This window comes from Sus scrofa, unplaced genomic scaffold, assembly GCF_000003025.6.
Source record: "Sus scrofa isolate TJ Tabasco breed Duroc unplaced genomic scaffold, Sscrofa11.1 Contig812, whole genome shotgun sequence".
Lineage (NCBI taxonomy): Eukaryota > Metazoa > Chordata > Mammalia > Artiodactyla > Suidae > Sus > Sus scrofa.
This window is the reverse complement of record NW_018085319.1, coordinates 45,773-65,930: the sequence shown is the minus strand read 5'-3', so window position 1 is coordinate 65,930 and position 20,158 is coordinate 45,773. Positions and strand designations below refer to the sequence as shown.

General features: G+C 34.4%; 1 protein-coding gene across 1 annotated transcript in view; it reads right to left on the bottom strand.

Annotated features, from left to right (window-relative positions):
• Positions 1-41: 41 nt before the first annotated feature.
• LOC110259107 (leucine-rich repeat-containing protein 40-like) overlaps positions 42-20,158 on the bottom strand; it is a 31,377-nt gene continuing 11,260 nt past the window's right edge. Inside the window, 8 exon segments of the mRNA XM_021082422.1 lie at positions 42-548; positions 2,875-2,952; positions 5,921-6,003; positions 6,005-6,032; positions 9,006-9,113; positions 11,396-11,504; positions 17,709-17,754; positions 17,874-17,961. Coding sequence (XP_020938081.1) covers positions 359-548; positions 2,875-2,952; positions 5,921-6,003; positions 6,005-6,032; positions 9,006-9,113; positions 11,396-11,504; positions 17,709-17,754; positions 17,874-17,961 — 730 coding nt within the window. The 3' untranslated portion in view covers positions 42-358.

The following is a 20,158-nucleotide window of genomic DNA, read 5'->3' as shown; positions in this document are numbered from 1 at the left end:
ATCAAATTCTGAAAACCTATATGCACAGCTAAGGAATTTATATTTCCAGTGGTTTCAGGTTATACACATGCACAGTGCTAAGTATCATGAAAAACAATCAGTTATTACTGATTTATAGTATTTATATAAATACTATAAATATATAGTATTTGTTTATACTATTTAAACAAAACTAAAAAATATATTTGGTAAAATTTGAAAAACAGAATTGGGATTCTGAGTTTTGTTACCTGTTATTTCAATAGGACATTAAATTTTTTATTTCAAATTGCCTGCAAGATTACCACAAAAAAACAAAACAAAATAAACAACGCTTCAACAAATTAAAAAAACGGAAAAACTTAGTAGAATGGTGCATTTACCTTAAGTTCACACAATTACCAAGCTCTGGTGGAATCTGTAGGAGGTCATTATTTTGAAGGTCCAATGTGATCAGATTTTCCATTGTCTTCATTTTCTGAGGGTCCACAGATCCAACCTGATTGTTACTAATCAAAATTGTTTCAAGTGTGGGAATTCGATACAGAACTTCAGGTAGTATTTTGAACCTATTAAAATATGAACAGTACACCTAAATATATAGGAATCAGAGGCACAATCATTCCTTTGAATAGATGATCCTAAGTTTGATATCATGAGATAAAGCCTTCTTAACATAAACTTTTTATACTTGGTTTAAATTCTGCACTCAATTTCACAGAATATTTTAGAATATAGACTAACTTTGGAAATGTTGAAATATATGGTAAGTGGACAGACTTGTAACCATTTCTATTTAACCTCATCTAAGAAAAATTAGAGATTATATACTTTGCTTTGACTTAGCCTCAAAAGGGACTAGTTTTGTCATTTTTTCAACAACCAAAAACGCACTCATAGGCTGCTAGCTCCTCATCAAAAAAACCCTAAAGATGCTACAAAAGAGATGGGAAAGCTGATGGCTCTCAGAACAATACTCAAAAATTAACACGAAATTCTCGATCTTCTTCGGGGACAGAGGCTGTATGTTTTAATGTGAGTGACCTGCAGCCTCAACTAGAAAAGACAAGGATGGCTGAAGGAAAGTTTATAGCTGTGGCCTTTTTACTCCCCATACTTCCCTTCCTATGCTGCCAGGACATTAAAAAAAAAAAAAAAAAAAAAAAAAAAAGCAACAATGAAGTGTAAACTCAAGCAGCTCTGAAGTTCCAGAGGGACCAAGAGTCCAATAATCAGGAGTGCAGGGGATAAAACCACCCCTACGCAGTCCCTCCTCTTCTCCCCCACAACCTATGAACAAGTAATTTAAAAAGATGTAGCTCACCACTTAATACACAAAATTAGGTGTAGCTTAGGAACAGATAGTTCAATTCCACAAATAAAAACTAGAATAAATATGAGAAGTGCATACATTTTTAAATAACGACAACGGTAATAACCTACCCATAAGAAAACAAAAAATAGAGGAGTCAGAACAAAATCCTAAATAGGAAGTATTTTAACATCACTGTGCCTTAGATTTCTCATCTATAAATGAGGAATAATAGTTCTAAACTTATATACTTGTACAAGGATTGAATTAATATTATGAAGACCTTGGACAATATCTGTTATAATAAATGTTAGTTATAATATTATATTAAGTTAAACAGAATCAACTTCATCATAGAAACAGTATACATAGCTGTAAGAGCTCAACTCTGGAATCAAAACACTTGACTCAATCCTTGCTCTATAATCAATTGGACATTAGTAAATTACTTAAATCCTTTCCTGGATTTCTATGGCATGCTCATGACGTGCGGAAGTTCCCAGGCCAGGGATGGAATCCAAGCCATAGCAATGACACAATAAATCTTAACCACTAGGCTACAGAACTCCAACAATTCTCAATTTCTAAATGAACACAATAACAGAACCAACCATGTAGGCTTTTGTGAGGATAAATGAGTAATATGTGTAAAACATTTAGTCCAATGTCAGTATATAATAAATATCAATAAAACCTCTCAATAAATACTATCTTTTTTTTCTTTTTGCTTTTTAGGCTGTACCTGCAGCATACAGGGTTCCAGGCTAGGGTCGAATGGAAGCTATAGCTGCCTACACCACAGCCACGCAATGTGATCCAGCCACGTCTTGACCTATACACGCTCGCGGCAACACTGGATCCTTAACCCAGCAAGCCAGGGATTGAACCTGCAACCTCATGGTTTAATCGGATTCATTTCTGCTGCACCACGATGGAACTTCAAATATAGTTATTCTTAATTACTAGTAGTATCTTCGTAGGTTTTCAAAATAAATCTAAACTTCATCAGGTATAAAAAGGTTTTAAAAGGCTGACCACTGCTTATATGCCCAATTCATTGTTATTTCGACTCTTCCACTTCTTCACTTGTGGTCCGAGCCATACTGAACTTCCTCAAGTGTTCCAAACACAGCATTTTCTTCATATCTTGTACCGTAGTAGATGCAATTTGCTCCAAGTGGGATGTCCTGTCCCTGTATGTCTGGCAAATATCTATTTTTCAAGTCTTAGTTTCAAACTTACCTCCTCTATACCTTCAAATGATCTCTTGAAACACCTGTGTCTTTGTGCTTCTACTTTGGCAATTATACTTATTTATTTGCATATTTGTCTTCCTACTAGGCTACAAATTTCTCAAAATGGTTAAAAGGAACAAAAAATCTACTAGACATCAGTTGCGAAAATTCTTAGCAAGCAACATCACCTTTAATTCTAAGTAGAACTAAGTGAAAATAAACCTGGATATTTAAATAAAGAAAAACATTGCACCTTTTGTTTATTTGGTTCTTTTAGTTGTATTCTATAAGACCTAGAAATTTTCCACAGAATTATTATTATTCAGATCTGTCAGTTCTGTTTCTTACCTATTAAAAGAAAGATTGATTGTTTGTAGTCTTACCAATGATTCCATTTCTTCAGGCAAAGAATTTAAAAAATTATTCCTAAAATAGAAAGAAAACGATGATTTACAAAGTTTGAAAATTTGTACTTTAACTTATAATTAAACTGTTAATCAGACAAAAAAAATTATGAGCTCGGAGTTCCCGTCGTGGCGCAGTGGTTAACGAATCTGACTAGGAACCATGAGGTTGCGGTTTGGTCCCTGCCCTTGCTCAGTGGTTTAACGATCCGGCGTTGCCGTGAGCTGTGGTGTAGGTTGCAGACGCGGCTCGGATCCCGAGTTGCTGTGGCTCTGGCGTAGGCCGGTGGCTATAGCTCCAATTAGACCCCTGGCCTGGGAACCTCCATATGCCGCGGGAGCGGCCTAAAGAAATAGCAAAAGACAATAAATAAATAAATAAATAAATAAATAAATAAAAGAATTACTTCAAAAAAAAAATTATGAGCTCAGTTTGTCAATTCTTATTTCATAAGCTGCATCCTGAGAATTCTGAGTTAGTCAGCTGCCTCAAGTATTTGATTAATGTGCCAATCCTAATACCAATGTGCAAACCAACTGATACTGCAAACAACTCCTTAATAAAAGATTTAACAGGGTAACACTGTAAACTAATCCCTTATTTCTTTCAAATTGCAATCAACAATATTTCCACAATCAGAGTTCCTGTCGTGGCTCAGCAGTTAACGAACCCGACTAGTATCCATAAGGATGCGGATCAATCCCTGGCCTAACTCAGTGGTTTAGGATCTGTGTTGCTGTGGCTGGTGGCTACAGCTCCAATTCAACCCCTAGCCTGAGAACTTCCGTATGCCGTGGAGCAGCCCTCAAAAGACAACCCCCCCCCCACACACACACACATTTCCACAATCACAGCCCTTTAGGTCATGCTTGTAAATACTACCTATTTGGAGTTCCCACTTGGCACAGCGGAAACAAATCTGACTGGTATCCATGAGGATGTGGGTTCAATCCCTGGCCTCACTCAGTGGGTTAAGGTCTGGTATTGCCAGGAGCTGTGGTGCAGGTTGCGGACACAGCTCGGATCTGGCATTGCTGGCTGTGGCGTAGGCCAGCAGCTGTAGCTAATTTGACCCCAGCCGGGGAACATCCATATGCCTTAAAAAGCAAAAAAAAACCCACAACAACAACAACAACAAAAAACTATATTATTTGATAGCACAAGTATATGATAAGTATTTGATTAAAATACACATATATCACATATAGTCATGAAATTCTACTTCAGAAGAATTGAAAATTAATGAAAAAATGAAACAGAAAAGTAAAGAGATTCTGTATATTTAGAAACTTGGAGGCTTCTACTACATAGTATTAAGTGAGTTCACTTCTACTCTTAAATTTAGAATTTCAATTTGCACAATGTGTAGTTTTTTAGTTTTTACAATGAAACAGTAGTAAAGGGAATCTCATTTACTACTGGAAGGATCTGGAACGATGTTAAAAGAACGTTTAACAAGGTAGAAGCATTTCAGAGGCAAGATAAATATTAGCAATAGAAAATATTGTGAGTAAATTATATGCAACTAGATGGCTATCTATCACAACTGAATAATTTTCTCTAACCTACTTTTTTGCATTCAGAAGACAAGCCTAACATAAGATCATACTTTCTACAACGCAACATATGTTTATTTTCTTTTCTCTGTACTTTTTTCCAGTTGTCTTTATTAATTTGTGCTGAATAACCCCCTTCTGGTTTCTATCTTTCCTAGAGTCTTATATCTACTATATCAAACATAGAAGTGTATTTTAGTCACTTAATTAGAAACTGCCAGTACAGTTGTAGACAGAAGCATACACGCACACACACACACCACACAGACACACACACACACACACACACCACACTCTCTCTCTCTCTCTCTCAGGATAATGTGATGAAAGAAATAAAGACAGCAACAATAGGGCATGAATTCATTCTCACTGCTCCATTAATACTGAACTAAAATGTGGTTTTAAACTGTTTTGCCAATGTAACTGCCTCTGGAAAACAGAAGTAATTCCACATTTAGTAGGAGCAGAGGATTAGTATATTTGCTTTAATCTCACGAGAAAAAAAATTTGGTCTCTACAGAAAGAATAAATCCTCAAACAGGTATAACTAGCTTATTATAATTTAAACCATTGTTTGAAGAAAGCAAGAGCAGCTGTACTTTAAATAAACTAAAAACATACCTAGTAACAACATATGGTCAGTAAGAGGCCCCAGGTAGTAGAGATACATTCTAAAAATCAAGTTTTTAAAGCCCAAGCAAATAAATGACTATCTAACCATGAAATACCTATTCTTATCTTCAAAAATATGACTCTTCTGATACTGTCACTTCAACTTAGGACATATTCCTGCTCCTCCCCATCCCCAGCATGCAGCGCCTTCAGGTAGGATCTCAGTTTCCAAACCAGTGATTGAACCTAGGCACAGTGGTGAAAGCGCTGAATCCCAATAACTAGACCACCAGGGAACTCCCAGGACATACTTAAATTAAATTTCCTATAACCTCTGCAGAGCCTTAAATAGTTTATATTCTTTTGTTGGCTGTTCATAGTGTTCCTTTTCTTTATTTCTTGCCTTATATGATTAATGCAATATTTTGGAACCAAAAAGGTTCTTTTTAAGAGAAATCATGCTAGCTGCTGTGCCAGCTTAGGGTTTTTGATAGTTTTCATGCTAAAGAGGAAAGAAACATTGTGAAGCAAACACTTTCCATGCATTATCTTGTAATTTTGCTTAAGCTTGGATCTAAAGACTGTGTTTAATATTTCTAACATTTTGGAATAATTCTGTCTTATCACATAACTTGTAAATTGCTTTCCAGTGACATCTGATTAAAATATTCTCCTAAATGCTTAATTTTAAATTTTTCCTAAAATATTGCTAGTAACTAAAGACTATTTTTCTTATAAAAACATGGAGATAAAAGGCAAAAGTTAGGTAAAACACAAAGACAGGTTATTGTTAAAAGTGAAACAATATTTTCAATAAATACCTGAGATCTAAAAAAGTCAATTTTTGAAGCATACATAATTCCAAGGATATAAAGGAAAGCTTATTAAAACTGAGATTGACATCAAGAAACCATTTCTTTCATTTCCACAATCCTGAAACAAAAATAATTTTTAAATGTTAATACTTGATTACTGTCAAAACTTTAAAACTATAAACAGACCACAGAGAAAAAAAAATCTGATATTATTTTTAAAAATTAAGCTTTCTGTAACTTTTACTTTTTCACAAAAATTTCAGTTTGGATGTTTAAGTGATAAAAACATATTTTTAAAGAGGTGTAATATTATCTGTCCAAGAATTTCTATTTGACCTTAAATGTATGTTGAAGTTAAGAAAAATATTCAGTTTATATTAAAACCAATTATGGGCAAAAAAAGATCAAGCCTAGGCAATGTTTACACATATTCTGTTAATGATTTGAATCCATAAAATAAATTATTAGACATATATCTGTAATATAGTTTTTGCTTTAGACTCCATAATATAACACTTCTAAGTAGCAGAATTATGTAGTACTGTAAAATGTTTTTTAAATATGACATGTCAACATCTTAAAAGTGTAGTATCTGTTATCCAAAGTATCATTTAATCATGACTGCAAGAAAACACGAAGTTAATTCCTAGGTTTGCTAAGTGTTACTACTAAGCAACTTAAGCCAAATAACTTAGGAAGAATTAAATATTTCTAAGTAAGCCTCGTCAAGGTTAGCAGTTTGAAAGTATGGTATTAATTATAGAACAGAAAATGGTATATATGATTTGCCAAAAAGCAAAAGTTAAACTAAAAATTATTGGAGTTCCCACTGTGGCTCACCAGTAACAACCTAACTAGTATCCATGAGGATGCAGGTTCTATCCCTGGACTTGCTCCAGTGTTGCTGTGAGCTATGGTATAGGTTGCATATGCGGCTTGGATCCTGCATTGCTGTGGCTGTGATATAGCCAGCAGCTAAAGCTCCAATTCGACTGCTAGCCTGGGAACTTCCATATGCTGTGGGTGTGGTCCCAGGAAGACAAAATCAGGTGAAATAAAATAATATGGTGAAAAAGCGTGACTTGTGAAAAAAAAATTTTTTTTAAAGGGAAAGTGGTTCAAAAATTCTCTGGAGCAAAGTAGTCTTTATTATCTTTCTTTCTTGCCTTCAGAATTACTAAAGCATGATGAAATAACCAGTAACAGAAAAGCATATTGTTTTCCATAAAAATAATCAGACTGTGGATAAAAAGATAAAATGAGAAAGTAATTAATATTTTTTAATTCTTTCCATTTTCATCCCCAATTAGCTTGTTTGATCCAGGATCTCCAAGGCAAACCTATCCAATTTGAGAGCAAATCTACCTGCTCAACTATTCTATTAAATATCTTCTGAGTGCTTTAAATAAAAGAGAAAGGTGGACTAGATGGCCTTTCACAGTGGAATTCCTTTTTTTCTTTTTCTTTTGCTTTTTAGGGCTACACCCACAGCATGTGGAAGTTCCCATGCTAGGGTTGAACCGGAACTACAGCTGCTGGCCTACACCACAGCCACAGCAACGTAGGATCCGAGCCACATCTGTGACCTACACCACAGCACAGCAATGCTAGATCCTTAACCACTGAGTGAGGCCAGGGATCAAACCCGCATCCTCAAGGTTCCTAAGTCAGGTTCCTTAACCACTGAGCCACCAAAGGAACTCCACTTTTTTTCTTTTCTTTTTCACTCTTCCTCTCCTCTTCTTTTTTGTTGTGTTGTTGTTGCTTCTATGGAAGTTCCCAGGCCATGGATCTGACTCTCACCACAGCAGTGACAACATCAGATCCTTAAGCTACCAAACCACCAGGGAATTCTCTTTCAAGATCTATATTCCTCAAATATTCTCTGTAAATGGAGAGCAAATAATAGTTTGACTTTTTAAAAATTTTCATTATCTAAAAAAATTTGGCAGTCAGATGAAAGCCATTTTATTTTCCCAATACATCTTTTTTTCTTAAGTACTAAGTACTTACTAAGTGCTAGGCACTGGTTAAATGCTTTACGTGGATTATATGATTTAATTTGTATTTTGTAAATAGGTCTATTATTTGTAGCTAGTTAACCTGTCCAAAGCCACAAACTTCGTATATCTGGATACAGATACAAGCAAATGAGTTATTGCCTAAGTTCTTTATCATTACCCTATCCTATTTCCCACACTGCTGTTTTAATTGCAAGGTTATTTGTCAGCTTTCTTTGTGTATATAGTTAATGACAAAATAACATGCATTTTTAGAAGTTCAATATTATATTAATTTTCTCTCATAAACTAAAGATTTTGCTATAATTGCCTGATGGGAGGGGAGGGTGTGGGAGGGATTGGGAGCTTGGCTTATCAGACACAACCTAGAATAGATTTACAAGGAGATCCTGCTGAATAGCATTGAGAACTTTGTCTAGATACTCATGTTGCAACAGAAGAAAGGGTGGGGGGAAAATGTAATTGTAATGTATACATGTAAGGATAACTTGATCCCCTTGCTGTACAGTGGGAAAATAAAATTAAAAAAAAAAAGATTTTGCTATAATTAACATTCATAGAGATGTATTAAACAATACAAAATACAATGCAAACGACTCCTAATATTTGTAAATGAAAAATCCTTTTCTGGAGGAAAACATTAACAGGGTTCAGTCAATTCTGCCTTTACTAACAGTGGAAAAAGTCAATGGCTTGGCAATTCATTAACATAAAGCCCCAAGTTCCTATTAATCTACATGGACCTGACTTCAGGATGGTCTCTTAGAACTTTTCCTCTGCTACGAAAAAGTAATTTAATACTTTTAATAATCCTAATACCTATTTTCCAAGTTTAAAATGTAAAAGAAAAAGGTTTAATCTATATTGCTCTTAGAACAAATATTCTAAGTAACTATCTCAGGGAATACTTAAGCAAAGTTTAGCGTATCCCTCAAATATTAAAATGAAAAATATCACATATACCTTCTAATTTAAAAACTATGAAAAATAATTATTCATGAAACTAAGATGCAAGCAAAACTGAGAATGAGTCAAAACTTAACAGAAATAGCAGTATGAACAGTTCTTACCTTTTGGGAATTTCACACAGCTGATTCTTACTGAAGTTAACTGAAGTGATAACATTACTTTTTACTGCATCAAACACTTCATCAGGAATCAAAGCTGTTTGTTTATCACTAAATGAAAAATGGTTGAGACATGTATCATTCTTAGCAGTTTGGAAAGATATAATTATTGCTTTTAATTTGTAAAGGCTTTTAAAGATTTCATAAGGAGGTTTTTTCAAAGTAGCTGATTATAAAGTTCAGTAAAGAATGACACAAAATCCTTCCAACCCACAAAATGTTAACTGTTAGGAATCAGGCAACATATTGGGCCATACACATTGTGCCACATGTTCTGGGATTTAACAATTTGAGGTTATAATTAGCTGTTATGCTTATGTTCTTTTACAAATTTTTATGCCTAACACTGTCCACTTAAAAGAATCTTCTGGAGTTCCCATTATGGCTCAGCAGGTTAAGAACCTGGTGCAGTGTCCATGATGATGCGGGTTCGATCCCTGGCCTCCATCAGTGGGTTAAAGATCCAGCACTGCTGAGTTGCAGCATAGGTCACAGACACAGCTCAGATCCAGCACTGCTGTGGCCATGGTGTAGGCTGACCACTGCAGATCCAATTCAACCCTTAGCCCAGGAACTTCTATATGCTCTAAAAAGAAAAAAATAAAAATAATCTCTAATGGAATGCCAAATGAATGACTGTATGAACAAGAAAACAATATTACATATAATGTGGGACATGGAAGAATTTTATAAGAAAAACACTATAATAGAGAAAGATAAGAGGCTAAATTTCACAGTTATCATGTCTTCTGCTGCTTTGGGGCCTCATTTTCTGCTGTGCAAATGCAGCATTTTTATCTTTTGAATCAGAAATGCGCAAGTCACGGGGAACAGATTTACTCTAATCAAACTTTGAAGATTTATGCTATTTTAAAAACTTTAGTTGAAGGCATTTATGCCTTAAGATTGGTAAATAATTTAAATTTTAAATAGGATACACTGGAGTTCTCCTGTGGTGCAGCGGGTTAAGGACACCGCCCTGTCACTGCAATGGCTTGGGTGGATCCCTGGCCCAGGAACTTTCACATGCCATGCACATGGCCAAAAAAAAAAAAAAAAAAAAAAAAAAATGGATACTCCTTTCCAATTAAAGTCATTGACAAATTACAATAAATTACAATCAAAACAACCTAAGATATATGATCTTAAGTGCTATCCTTACTATGCTTTTGTGATACCTATGCCTTTAAAGAATGGGAATGGTTATCCCTCCCTGCAAAAAAATTGTATCAATACTACTTAATAGACTGTTTAGACAATTAAAAGCAAGATACATATGTAAAGTGCCTAGTACAGTGTCCATCATAGTATAAGAAACTCAGTATATGGTATCCATTTAGCGTAGGGGGAATAAAAGCCAAAAATAAAAGAAACTCTAAGCTAAGAAATTCTAAGGCAAGAATCAAGTCTGAGGAATTCCCATCATGGCTCAGTGGTTAACGAATATGGCTAGGAACCATGAGGTTGCGGGTTCAACCCCCGGCCTTGCTCAGTGGGTTAAGGATCTGGTGTTGCCGTGAGCTGTGGTGTAGGTCACAGATGCGGCTTGGACCTGGCTTTGCTGTGTCTCTGGCATAGGCTGGCGGCTACAGCTCCAATTAGACCCCTAGCCTGGGAACCTCCATATGCTGCAGGTGTGGCCCTAGAAAAGACAAAAAGACAAAAAGACAAAAAAAAAAAAAAAAAAAAAAAAAGAATCAAGTCTGACCATTCAGTGTATTACAACACCTAGCATAGAATTTGATACCTAGTAGGCTCCAAAAATATCTATTGAAGAAATGGTTAAATTATGTGGAAAATAAGCACATGCTAAATTGCTATGTTATGCCATGAGAAGAGGGACACAACTACAAATATGGAAGACTACTACCTTGTGTTACAGTGTCAAAGAAGGAAGTTGGCTTAGAGTAGTGACTTCTACGTAAATGAAACACAACAAATCTGAAACAAAGACTTTATCTTGACTGTTGAGAAGGCAGTTCAGTTACCAATATAGGACTCCCTCTCCAATATAAAATTCTCTCTGGATTCCAGTTACTGAGTCAAGAAATTTTATCACCAATCAATAGTTATTCTTTTTTATAATAATAAAATGTTCATTATGAAAGTTTTATTATTAATAACCATATATCTATCTCAAGCATACTAAAAATTACCTAAGGATGGGCATTTAAATTCACTGTACTTTTAATATGCTTTTATCTCTTCACAGTTTTTGAATTGCTATTATTCTAAGTACTAATGAATACTGATGAATTCTTCATCAATTGTCATTTTTCTAAAGGACCATTTCTGAAAGTTTCCTTGCAACATTAAAAAAAAGAATTACATACCTATAGTCTAATGTTTTTAGTGTGATGATGGCATGTATATTGACTCTAGATTCACTTGGTAATGTCATGGCAGTCTCAGTAACACAGTCACTTTGGCTCAGTCCGTCATCTGGCAAAATAAAAGTTATTTAAAACCAATATTTATACTACAAAGTCATTTTTAAAATTCTTGAAAATACTTAAAAGTAGTATCCATGATCTTGAGATATTATTGGTGAAAATGTCTTTTCATATGTTTTATTTCCGATAACTCAAATGACAAGTAGATTCAATGTAATTGCTATCAGAATCCCAGCTGACTTCTTTGTAGAAATTAACAAGCTGATTGTAAAAGTTGTGTTGTATTACAAGAAGCCCAACATAGCCAAAACAAACCTGAGAAAGAAGGATAAAGTAGGAAGACTTAAATTTCCTGATTTCAAAACTTACCACAAAGTAATGGCAATTAAGATGGTGTAGTACTGGCATGGGATGGACACAGAGATCAATGTAATAAAACTGAGAGCCCAGAATGAATCCTACATTTATGGTCAACTGATATTTAACAAAAAATGCCAAGACCATTCAGTGAGAAGAGAAGTTTTTTTAACAAATGATGCCCAGAAACTACAGCCAAATGCAAAAGAATGAAATTGGAGCCGATGTCACATCATATTTAAAAATCAATGAAAAGATCAAAGACTTGAATGTAAGAGCAAAAGTATAAAAGTCTTAGAAGAAAATGTAGGGGAAAAATCTTCATAAAACGGGATTTTGCAAAGGATGTTTATATATGAAACCAAAGGCATAAGCAAAAAGAGAAAGACAATGACTTCATCAAAATTTTTTAAAAAACTTGTGTTTCAAAAGACACTATCAAGAAAATGGAGGAGTTCCTTTGTGGTCCAGTGAGTTAAGGATCTGGCATTGTCACTACAGCCAGCCTTGGGTTGCTGCTGTGGTTTGAGTTCAATCCCTGGACCAGAAACTTGGCGAGTGCAGCCAAAAAAAAAAAAAGAAAAGAAAAGAAAATGAAAAGACAACTCACAGAAGATTGGAAAATATTTGCAAATCGTATATATGATAAGAGATATATCTATAATACATAAAAAACTAACCCAACTAAAAACTGAGCAAAAGATCTCAAGAGGCATTTCTCCAAAGATGTGTAAATGGCTAATAAGCACATGATGCTCAACATCATTAGTCATCAGGAAAAAGCAAATCAAATCTACAGTGAAACACTACTTTATATCTGCTAGAATGGCTAGATTCAGAAAGGCAGAAAGCAAGTGTTAGTGAGAATGTAGAACTAGATACGATGCTGATTAGAATGTAAACTGGTCAGCTGCTTTGTAAAACAGTCTGGCAGTTCTTAAGTGACCTAACACAAAATCACCATATGACCCAACAATTCCACTTCTAGATATATATGCAAGAGAAATAAAAACATAACTTCACACTGAAACTTATAAATAAATGCTTATCACAGCATTATTCATAATCACCTTTTTGAGGTGGTGAAAATGTTTAAAACTGATTGTGGCAATGGTTGCATTTATCATAACATAGCAAAAAACATTTAATTGTATAGTTTTAATGACAGAATTGTATGGCACATGAATTACATGACAATAAAGTTGCCTTTTTATTAAAAAAAAAAGGTCTATTTCCTAGCTCCCTTTATATAAGTGGCCATAATGTAAGTCCTGACCAATGGGTGAGAAGTCATTTACAATACAACAGTATAAATCCTAATATATTTAATCAATCTTGTACATTAAAATGACAGAAAACATACCTTTAAAAATTTTAAAGTATATATATCAAAGTCTGCTCATAGACCACAATGGAATTAAACTAGAAATCGATAGCAGAAAGACAACTGGAAATTTCCAAAATATATGGAGATTATACAACATGTTTCTAAATAACACATAGTTCAAACAAGAAATCTAAAAAGAAATTTTAAAAATTTTGAACATTTTAAAAATAAAAACACATCTTATTAAAATTTGTTGGGTTCAGTGAAAGCAGTGTTTTAGAGGGAAAGTTATAGCACTAAATACATGTACTAGAAAAGAAGAACGATCTACCATCAATAATCTAAGTTTACACATTAGGAAATTAGAAAAAGAAAAGAAAATCAAAAGTAAGAACAAAAGAAATAAGAATTAGAGCAGAAACTGATGAAATTGAAAAAAGGAAATCAATAGAGAAAAATCAATAAGACCAATAAAATCAATATGCCTCTAATGCCAGGATAAATAAAAAAAGGAGAGAGGACACAAATTACTAATATCAGAAATGAAAGAGAGGACATCATGGATATGAAAAGGATAATGAGACGATAGTAAGAACAAATCTGTGTCCAAAATTTTGATAACCTAGATGAAATGGACCAATTTCTTGAAATACACGATCTTCCAAAACGTATACAAGAAAAAAGTTAAACTGAATAGGCCTATACTTATTAAAGAAATTAAATCAATAATTAATAATCTTCAAAACAGAAAGCACCAGGCTCAGGTAGGTTGACTGGTGAATTCTTCCAAACATTTAAGGAAGAAATTATACCAACCACCTATAATCTTTTTTTTTTTGAAGATAGACACAGAGGGAATACTTCCTAACTCATTCTGTGAGGCTGGTATTACCCTAATACCAAAGAAAAGACATTACAAGGAAAAAAAAAGTAGAAAGCAGCATCTCTCATGAACATACATGTAAAAATCTTCAACAAAAATACTTGCAAACCTAATATTAAAAAGTATAAAAAGGAGTTCCTTAGGAACCATGAGGTTGCGGGTTCGGTCCCTGTCCTTGCTCAGTGGGTTAACGATCCGGCATTGCCGTGAGCTGTGGTGTAGGTTGCAGACGCGGCTCGGATCCCACGTTGCTGTGGCTCTGGCGTAGGCTGGTGGCTACAGCTCCGATTCAACCCCTAGCCTGGGAACCTCCATATGCCGCGGGAGCGGCCCAAGAAATAGCAACAACAACAACAACAACAACAACAAAAAAGACAAAAGACAAAAAAAAAAAAAAAAAAAAGGAGTTCCTGTGTTTCTCAATGCATTAAGGATCTGGTCTTGTCACTGCAGTGGCTTGGGTCACTGCTGTGGCAAGGGTTTGATCCCTGGCCTGGAAATTTCCACATGCCATAGGCACAGCCAAAAAAAAAAAAAAATTCAGCTAATGTAATCCTTCACATCAACAGGCTAAAAAAAAAAAATATATATATATGGTCATATTGGTCATATCAATAGATGCATAAAATGAAGTCTCCATTATGGCTCAGTGGGTTAAGAACTCACCTAGTATCCATGAGGATACAGATCCCATCCCTGGCCTCACTCAGTGGGTTAAGGATCTGGTGTTGTCGTGAGCTGTGGCATAGAGTGCAGATGCAGCTTGGATCTGGTGGCGTTGTGGCTGTGGTTGTGGCTGTGGCAAAGGGTAGCAGCTACAGCTCTGATTCGACCCCTAGCCTGGGAGCCTCCATATGTTGCAGGTGCAGCCCTAAAAAGAAAAAAAAAAAAAAAATGCATAAAATGTGTTTGATAAAATCCAACAACCATTCATGATAAGAACTCAGTAAACTTTCTCAACTCGATAAAACTTATAACAACCCTAAAACTAACATCATAAGTAATGTTGAGAAACTTGAAACTGCCACCCTAAGATCAGGTACAAGGCAAGGACATCCCTTTTCATCACTCTTCTTCAATATTACACTGGAGGAAGTTCTTCATAATGTAATAAAGCAAGAAATGAGGTAAAAGGTACATAGATTGAAAAGGAGGACATAAAACTGTCTTTGTTCACTGATGACATGATCATTTTGTTAGAAGATCCAAAAACAACATCCTAGAACTAATAGGTGATTATAGTAAGGTTGCAGGATACAAGGTCTATAAATGAAAGTGAAGTTTTTCCTCTATATCAATGAGAAACAAGCAGAGCTTGAAATAAAAACAAATTACCATTTACATTAGCATCAAAAATGAAATACACAGGTATAAATCTAATAAAATATGAATAAGAACAACAAAGGAAAACTCAAAACTTTGATGAATGAAATCAAAGCTCTAAATAAATGGAGTGATATCCCGTGTTTATGGATAGAAAGATGCAGCACTGTCAAGATGTCAGTTCTTTCCCACTTTATATATGCAAGGCAATCCCAACCCAATTCCCAGCAAGTTATTTTGTCAGTATTAATATACTTATCCTAACGTTTATATGGAGAGGCAAGAGAGGCAGAATAGTCAACACGATATTGAAGGAAAAGAACAAAATTGGAAGACCGATGTTGTCCAACTTCAAGACTTACTTTAAGTAGTCAAGATATTGGCAAAAGAAAAGAGATCAATGAATAAAATAGAGAATCCATAAATAGACCCTCATAAGTGTAGTCAACTGATCTTTGACAAAAGAGCAAAGGTAGAGCAATGGAACAAAGACAGTCTTTTCCACAAATGATGCTGAAACAATAGAACATCCATATGCAAAATATAGTAGCTTTATTCATAACTGTCAAAATTTGGAAGCAACCGAAATGTCTTTCAGTAGGTGAACAGATAAACTTTGGTACATCCAAACAATAAAATATCATTCAACCCCCAAAATAAATGAATTATCAAGCCTTGAAAAGACATGGGAGAAGCTTAAAAGCATATTTCTACGTGAAAGAAGCCAATCTGAAAAGGTTACAGACTGATTCCAATTATGTGACATTCTGGAAAATGTGTAACTACAGAGAGAAGAAAAAGATCAGTGGTTGCCAGGGATGGCAGGATCACGGGGTGAGGGAGGATGAACAGACAGAACACAGAGGATTTTTAGGGCAGTGACAATACTTTGTATGATATCATAAGGATGAATGTATGTCATTATATATTTGCCCAAACCCACAGAATGTTTAACACCAAGAGTTAATCCTAAGAAAACTAAGCACTTGGGGTGATTAAGATTTGTCAATAAAGGCTCTTCCTTTGTAAAAAAAAAAAACAAAAAAAAAAAACCAATGTACTATTCTGGTGAATGATGCTGATATTGGAGGAGGCTATGCATGTGTGCAGGGAGACGATATACGGGAAATCTCTGTACCTTCCTCCCAATTTTGTCCTAAACCTAAAACTAGTCCTAAAAAATTCCCTCAAAAACTTTTATTATTCTGACAGGACCTCTGATTTATGTCAAAATAATCAAATTTTTCTCTAGGAGAAAGTACACCTGGAGACAAAAGGAAAAAATTCTCTAATTGGCAAAAAGTGAGTCTTTGGAAAATTATGTTAAAGGTTGTTTGAAAGGCAGAGTGGAAAATGTAAATTGCTGAAGTTAACAATTATCTTCTTTATTTATCATACACTGACTAGCAATATGGTGCTAGGCTAGGCTGCACATAACCAATAGAGTTGTGAGGTAAATTAATACCTGCTGTATTTTACCACTAATTGTTGGAGTGGTTTGTTATGCAGCATTACACTGGTACAAAAATTTTTTTCTTAATGTTCTAGTGTGTGCTATAACAACACACATGAAATAAAAATTGGGATATATCACAATTTTTGTGAAGTATTAAAAATTAAATTTATGGGCGTTCCCGTCATGGCTCAGTGGTAACAAATTTTACTAGTATCCTTGAGGACACAGGTTCAATCTTTGGCCCAGCTCAGTGGTTTAAGGATCTGGTGTTGCTGTGAGCTGTAGTGTAGGCTGCAGACTCAGCTTGGACGTAATGTCTCTGTGCCTATGGTGTAGGTGGGCAGCTGCAGCTCGAATTCTACCCCTAGCCCAGCAACTTCCATATGCTGTGGGTGCAGCCCTAGAAAGACAAAAAAAAAATTAAATTTATGGTGTCATTTTCTCTTTTGGTGCATGTTTATGCTAAATTAGCATATCCTAAAAAAATGTGTTTTGTCATTATTTTTGTCAGAACATACCAAAATTATAAATGTTAAGATATGCAAATATGTTACTATGCCTCCCAGTCAACAGAACTTATAATATTATACCATAATATTTATTTTGCTCTTTTTTCAAATATAAAGCATTCGGTGCTTATAGAATCTTTGTTATATTTTCTGATTGGTACACTATAACAGAAATCAAAGAGATTAAGGATAGTGCATTATTACTATGAATTTAAGGATGTTTTTATAATTTCAGCATATTTATGGCCTAAATGGATTCAGAATTAGAGCCACACCTGCCAGGGATCATTTTCTCTAAATGTTTATTCATGAAATACATATAAATTTACATACTATTAACCAACACTTCATCACATTTCATGTTATCCTTCAAAATACAGGAGAAAATAGAAAAGTACCTTTAATCTTGCTTCGTAGATATTTTAAGACTTCTTGAGTTCCTTTCTGAAAAGGTGAAGAGAAAGACACATACTCACCAAGACACACACTGCAGTTTTATAGATAAACACATATTTTTAAATATAAAATTTAAAGACCAGAGCTTGAATTCTAAATATGCTTACATTTATAATTTCTCTTCGAATTGTTCTTAAAGGATTTCCTTCCAGTGCCAGGAATTTCAAATGAAGTTTTCCTAATGAACAGGGCAGACTACAAAAAATTAAATTGAATTTAAGGAAAACATTAAGGGTAAGTATTCAACCAAAGAGCTGACTATAAACTAAAAATACATGACATACTCTATAAACCAACTATAATAGAAAACATAAAAATCACTTAAAAATGGAAAAAAAAATATGACAAACTGTATATTACAAAACAATGTCAAAGAAAGCCCAAGAAATGTAGGCCTAAAATAGATGCCAAAAATGTAAGAAAAATTTTTGTTTCTGGGAGTTCTCTTCATGGCTCAGTGGTTAATGAACCCAACTAGGATCTATGAGGATATGGGTGGGTTCAATCCCTGGCCTTGCTCAGTGGGTTAAGGATCCAGTGTTGTCGTAAGCTGTGGTGTAGGTTGAAGATGCAGCTCAGATCCCACGTTGCTCTGTGGCTGTGGTTGGCAGCTGTAGTTCTGATTTGACCCCTGGCCTGGAAACTTCCATATGTTGTGAGTGCAGCTCTAAAAAGGGGAAAAAAAAAAAAATTTTGTTTCTGTAGTCATACTGTGATTGCTAAAAAAGAATGTGAAATATAAAACATTTGCTAAATTGTATCCAGTAATAAAAAGTAAATACAAGCAAATAAAACTCTTCCTAAATGAAAAAAAAATGACAAAAAAGAATAAATTTTCATGACAGTTCATATTTTCATTCAATAGGGAAGGTCATTTTTAATCTTTGGTACACAAAAAGAAAGCACATAAATATTCAATTGCAAAATTTATTAAGCATCTATAATATATTAGGCATGGTTATAGGGATATCAATATTCCTTCTCTTAAGAAGTTTTTAGTCGAACAAAGGAAAAACACACATATTTGGCTAATTAAAATATAGGAAATATGGTGCTGATGAGCATATAAAGTAGTAGAGCTACTCTGGAAAGTGGAATTTTTTTTTAAATTAAACATACACTTACCATACAATTAAGCAATCCCACTCCTACATATTTACCCAGGAAAAATGAAAATAATGTCCAACCAAAGACTTACATGAATGTTCACAATAGTTAGAAAATTGAAAGTAATCCAAATAGCCATCAACTAACTAGTGAAGAGATGAATAAATTGTGGTATATATGTGTAATGCAATAACACTCAGCAATAAAAATGAATGAACTACCGATAAACAAAGCACAAGAATAAATCGCAAAAGCTTTATGACATGAAGAAAGACAAAAACTATAAACTGTGATTTCATTTGTATGATGTTTTTTAAAAGGTAAAACTACAGTGATACGGTATATCAGTGGTTGCTAGGGACTGGGGGTATGAAAAGGGAATTGACTGAGAAGTGTATGAAGAAAACTTAGGGAAACAAAAATGTTCTTCATGACTGTGACAACAGTTACACAAACATACACAGTTGGCATAAATCATCAGATTATACACTTTAATTGGTAAAATTTTACTGTATGTAAATTATATACAACAAATTAACATGAGACTATATACATATATCTCATATGTATATAAAATATGATAAATGTCAAACAAGTTGGAGTTGCTTTGAGAGTAGCGAAGTAGAATTACCAAGGGAACTATGGGGAGAAGAGAGTAGCAAAGCCTGGATTTGGACCTAAAAAGAATGGAATTCAATCAGGCAGTCAGGCAGGAAAGTGGCACTCTAAGGTAAAGAAACAAAATGAAGAATAGTCAGTGTATTTCCAGTTCAGTGTAGTCAGAGACTGAGATACCTATAGCAGTGAAAGATGACAAAGAGAGAATGACTGAAGTCCTACTATGAGAGTCACTTGACTGTTAAGATAAAAAGTTTGAGCTTTTTCTTGTAAGACTGGTTACCAAGGAAACCAGAGACATCAAAATCTCCTAAGAATTTTTTAAAACAAAAAACAAACAAGTCTAAGGTCCCATTGTCAAAAGATTTTGATTCATTGTTGCCTCAATGTTTGCATTTTTTTTCTTAAAGCTTCTCACATGGGTCTGATACACAGCCATATTCGGGAAACAGTGCTATAACAATGGAGAACCATCAAAGTTTTTTAGTAGAATGACATGATAATTTAAAGTTTATAAAAATTACTCTGGTAGCATTGTGAGGAATCCATATTTTGGTAAAGGATATTCTGGAGAGATACAAAATGAACAATAGAATGGTCTTATATCTAGGAAGTATCAGATTAGAGGAAAGAAAAGAAACTAATATTATTAGCTTCATTATGTTCA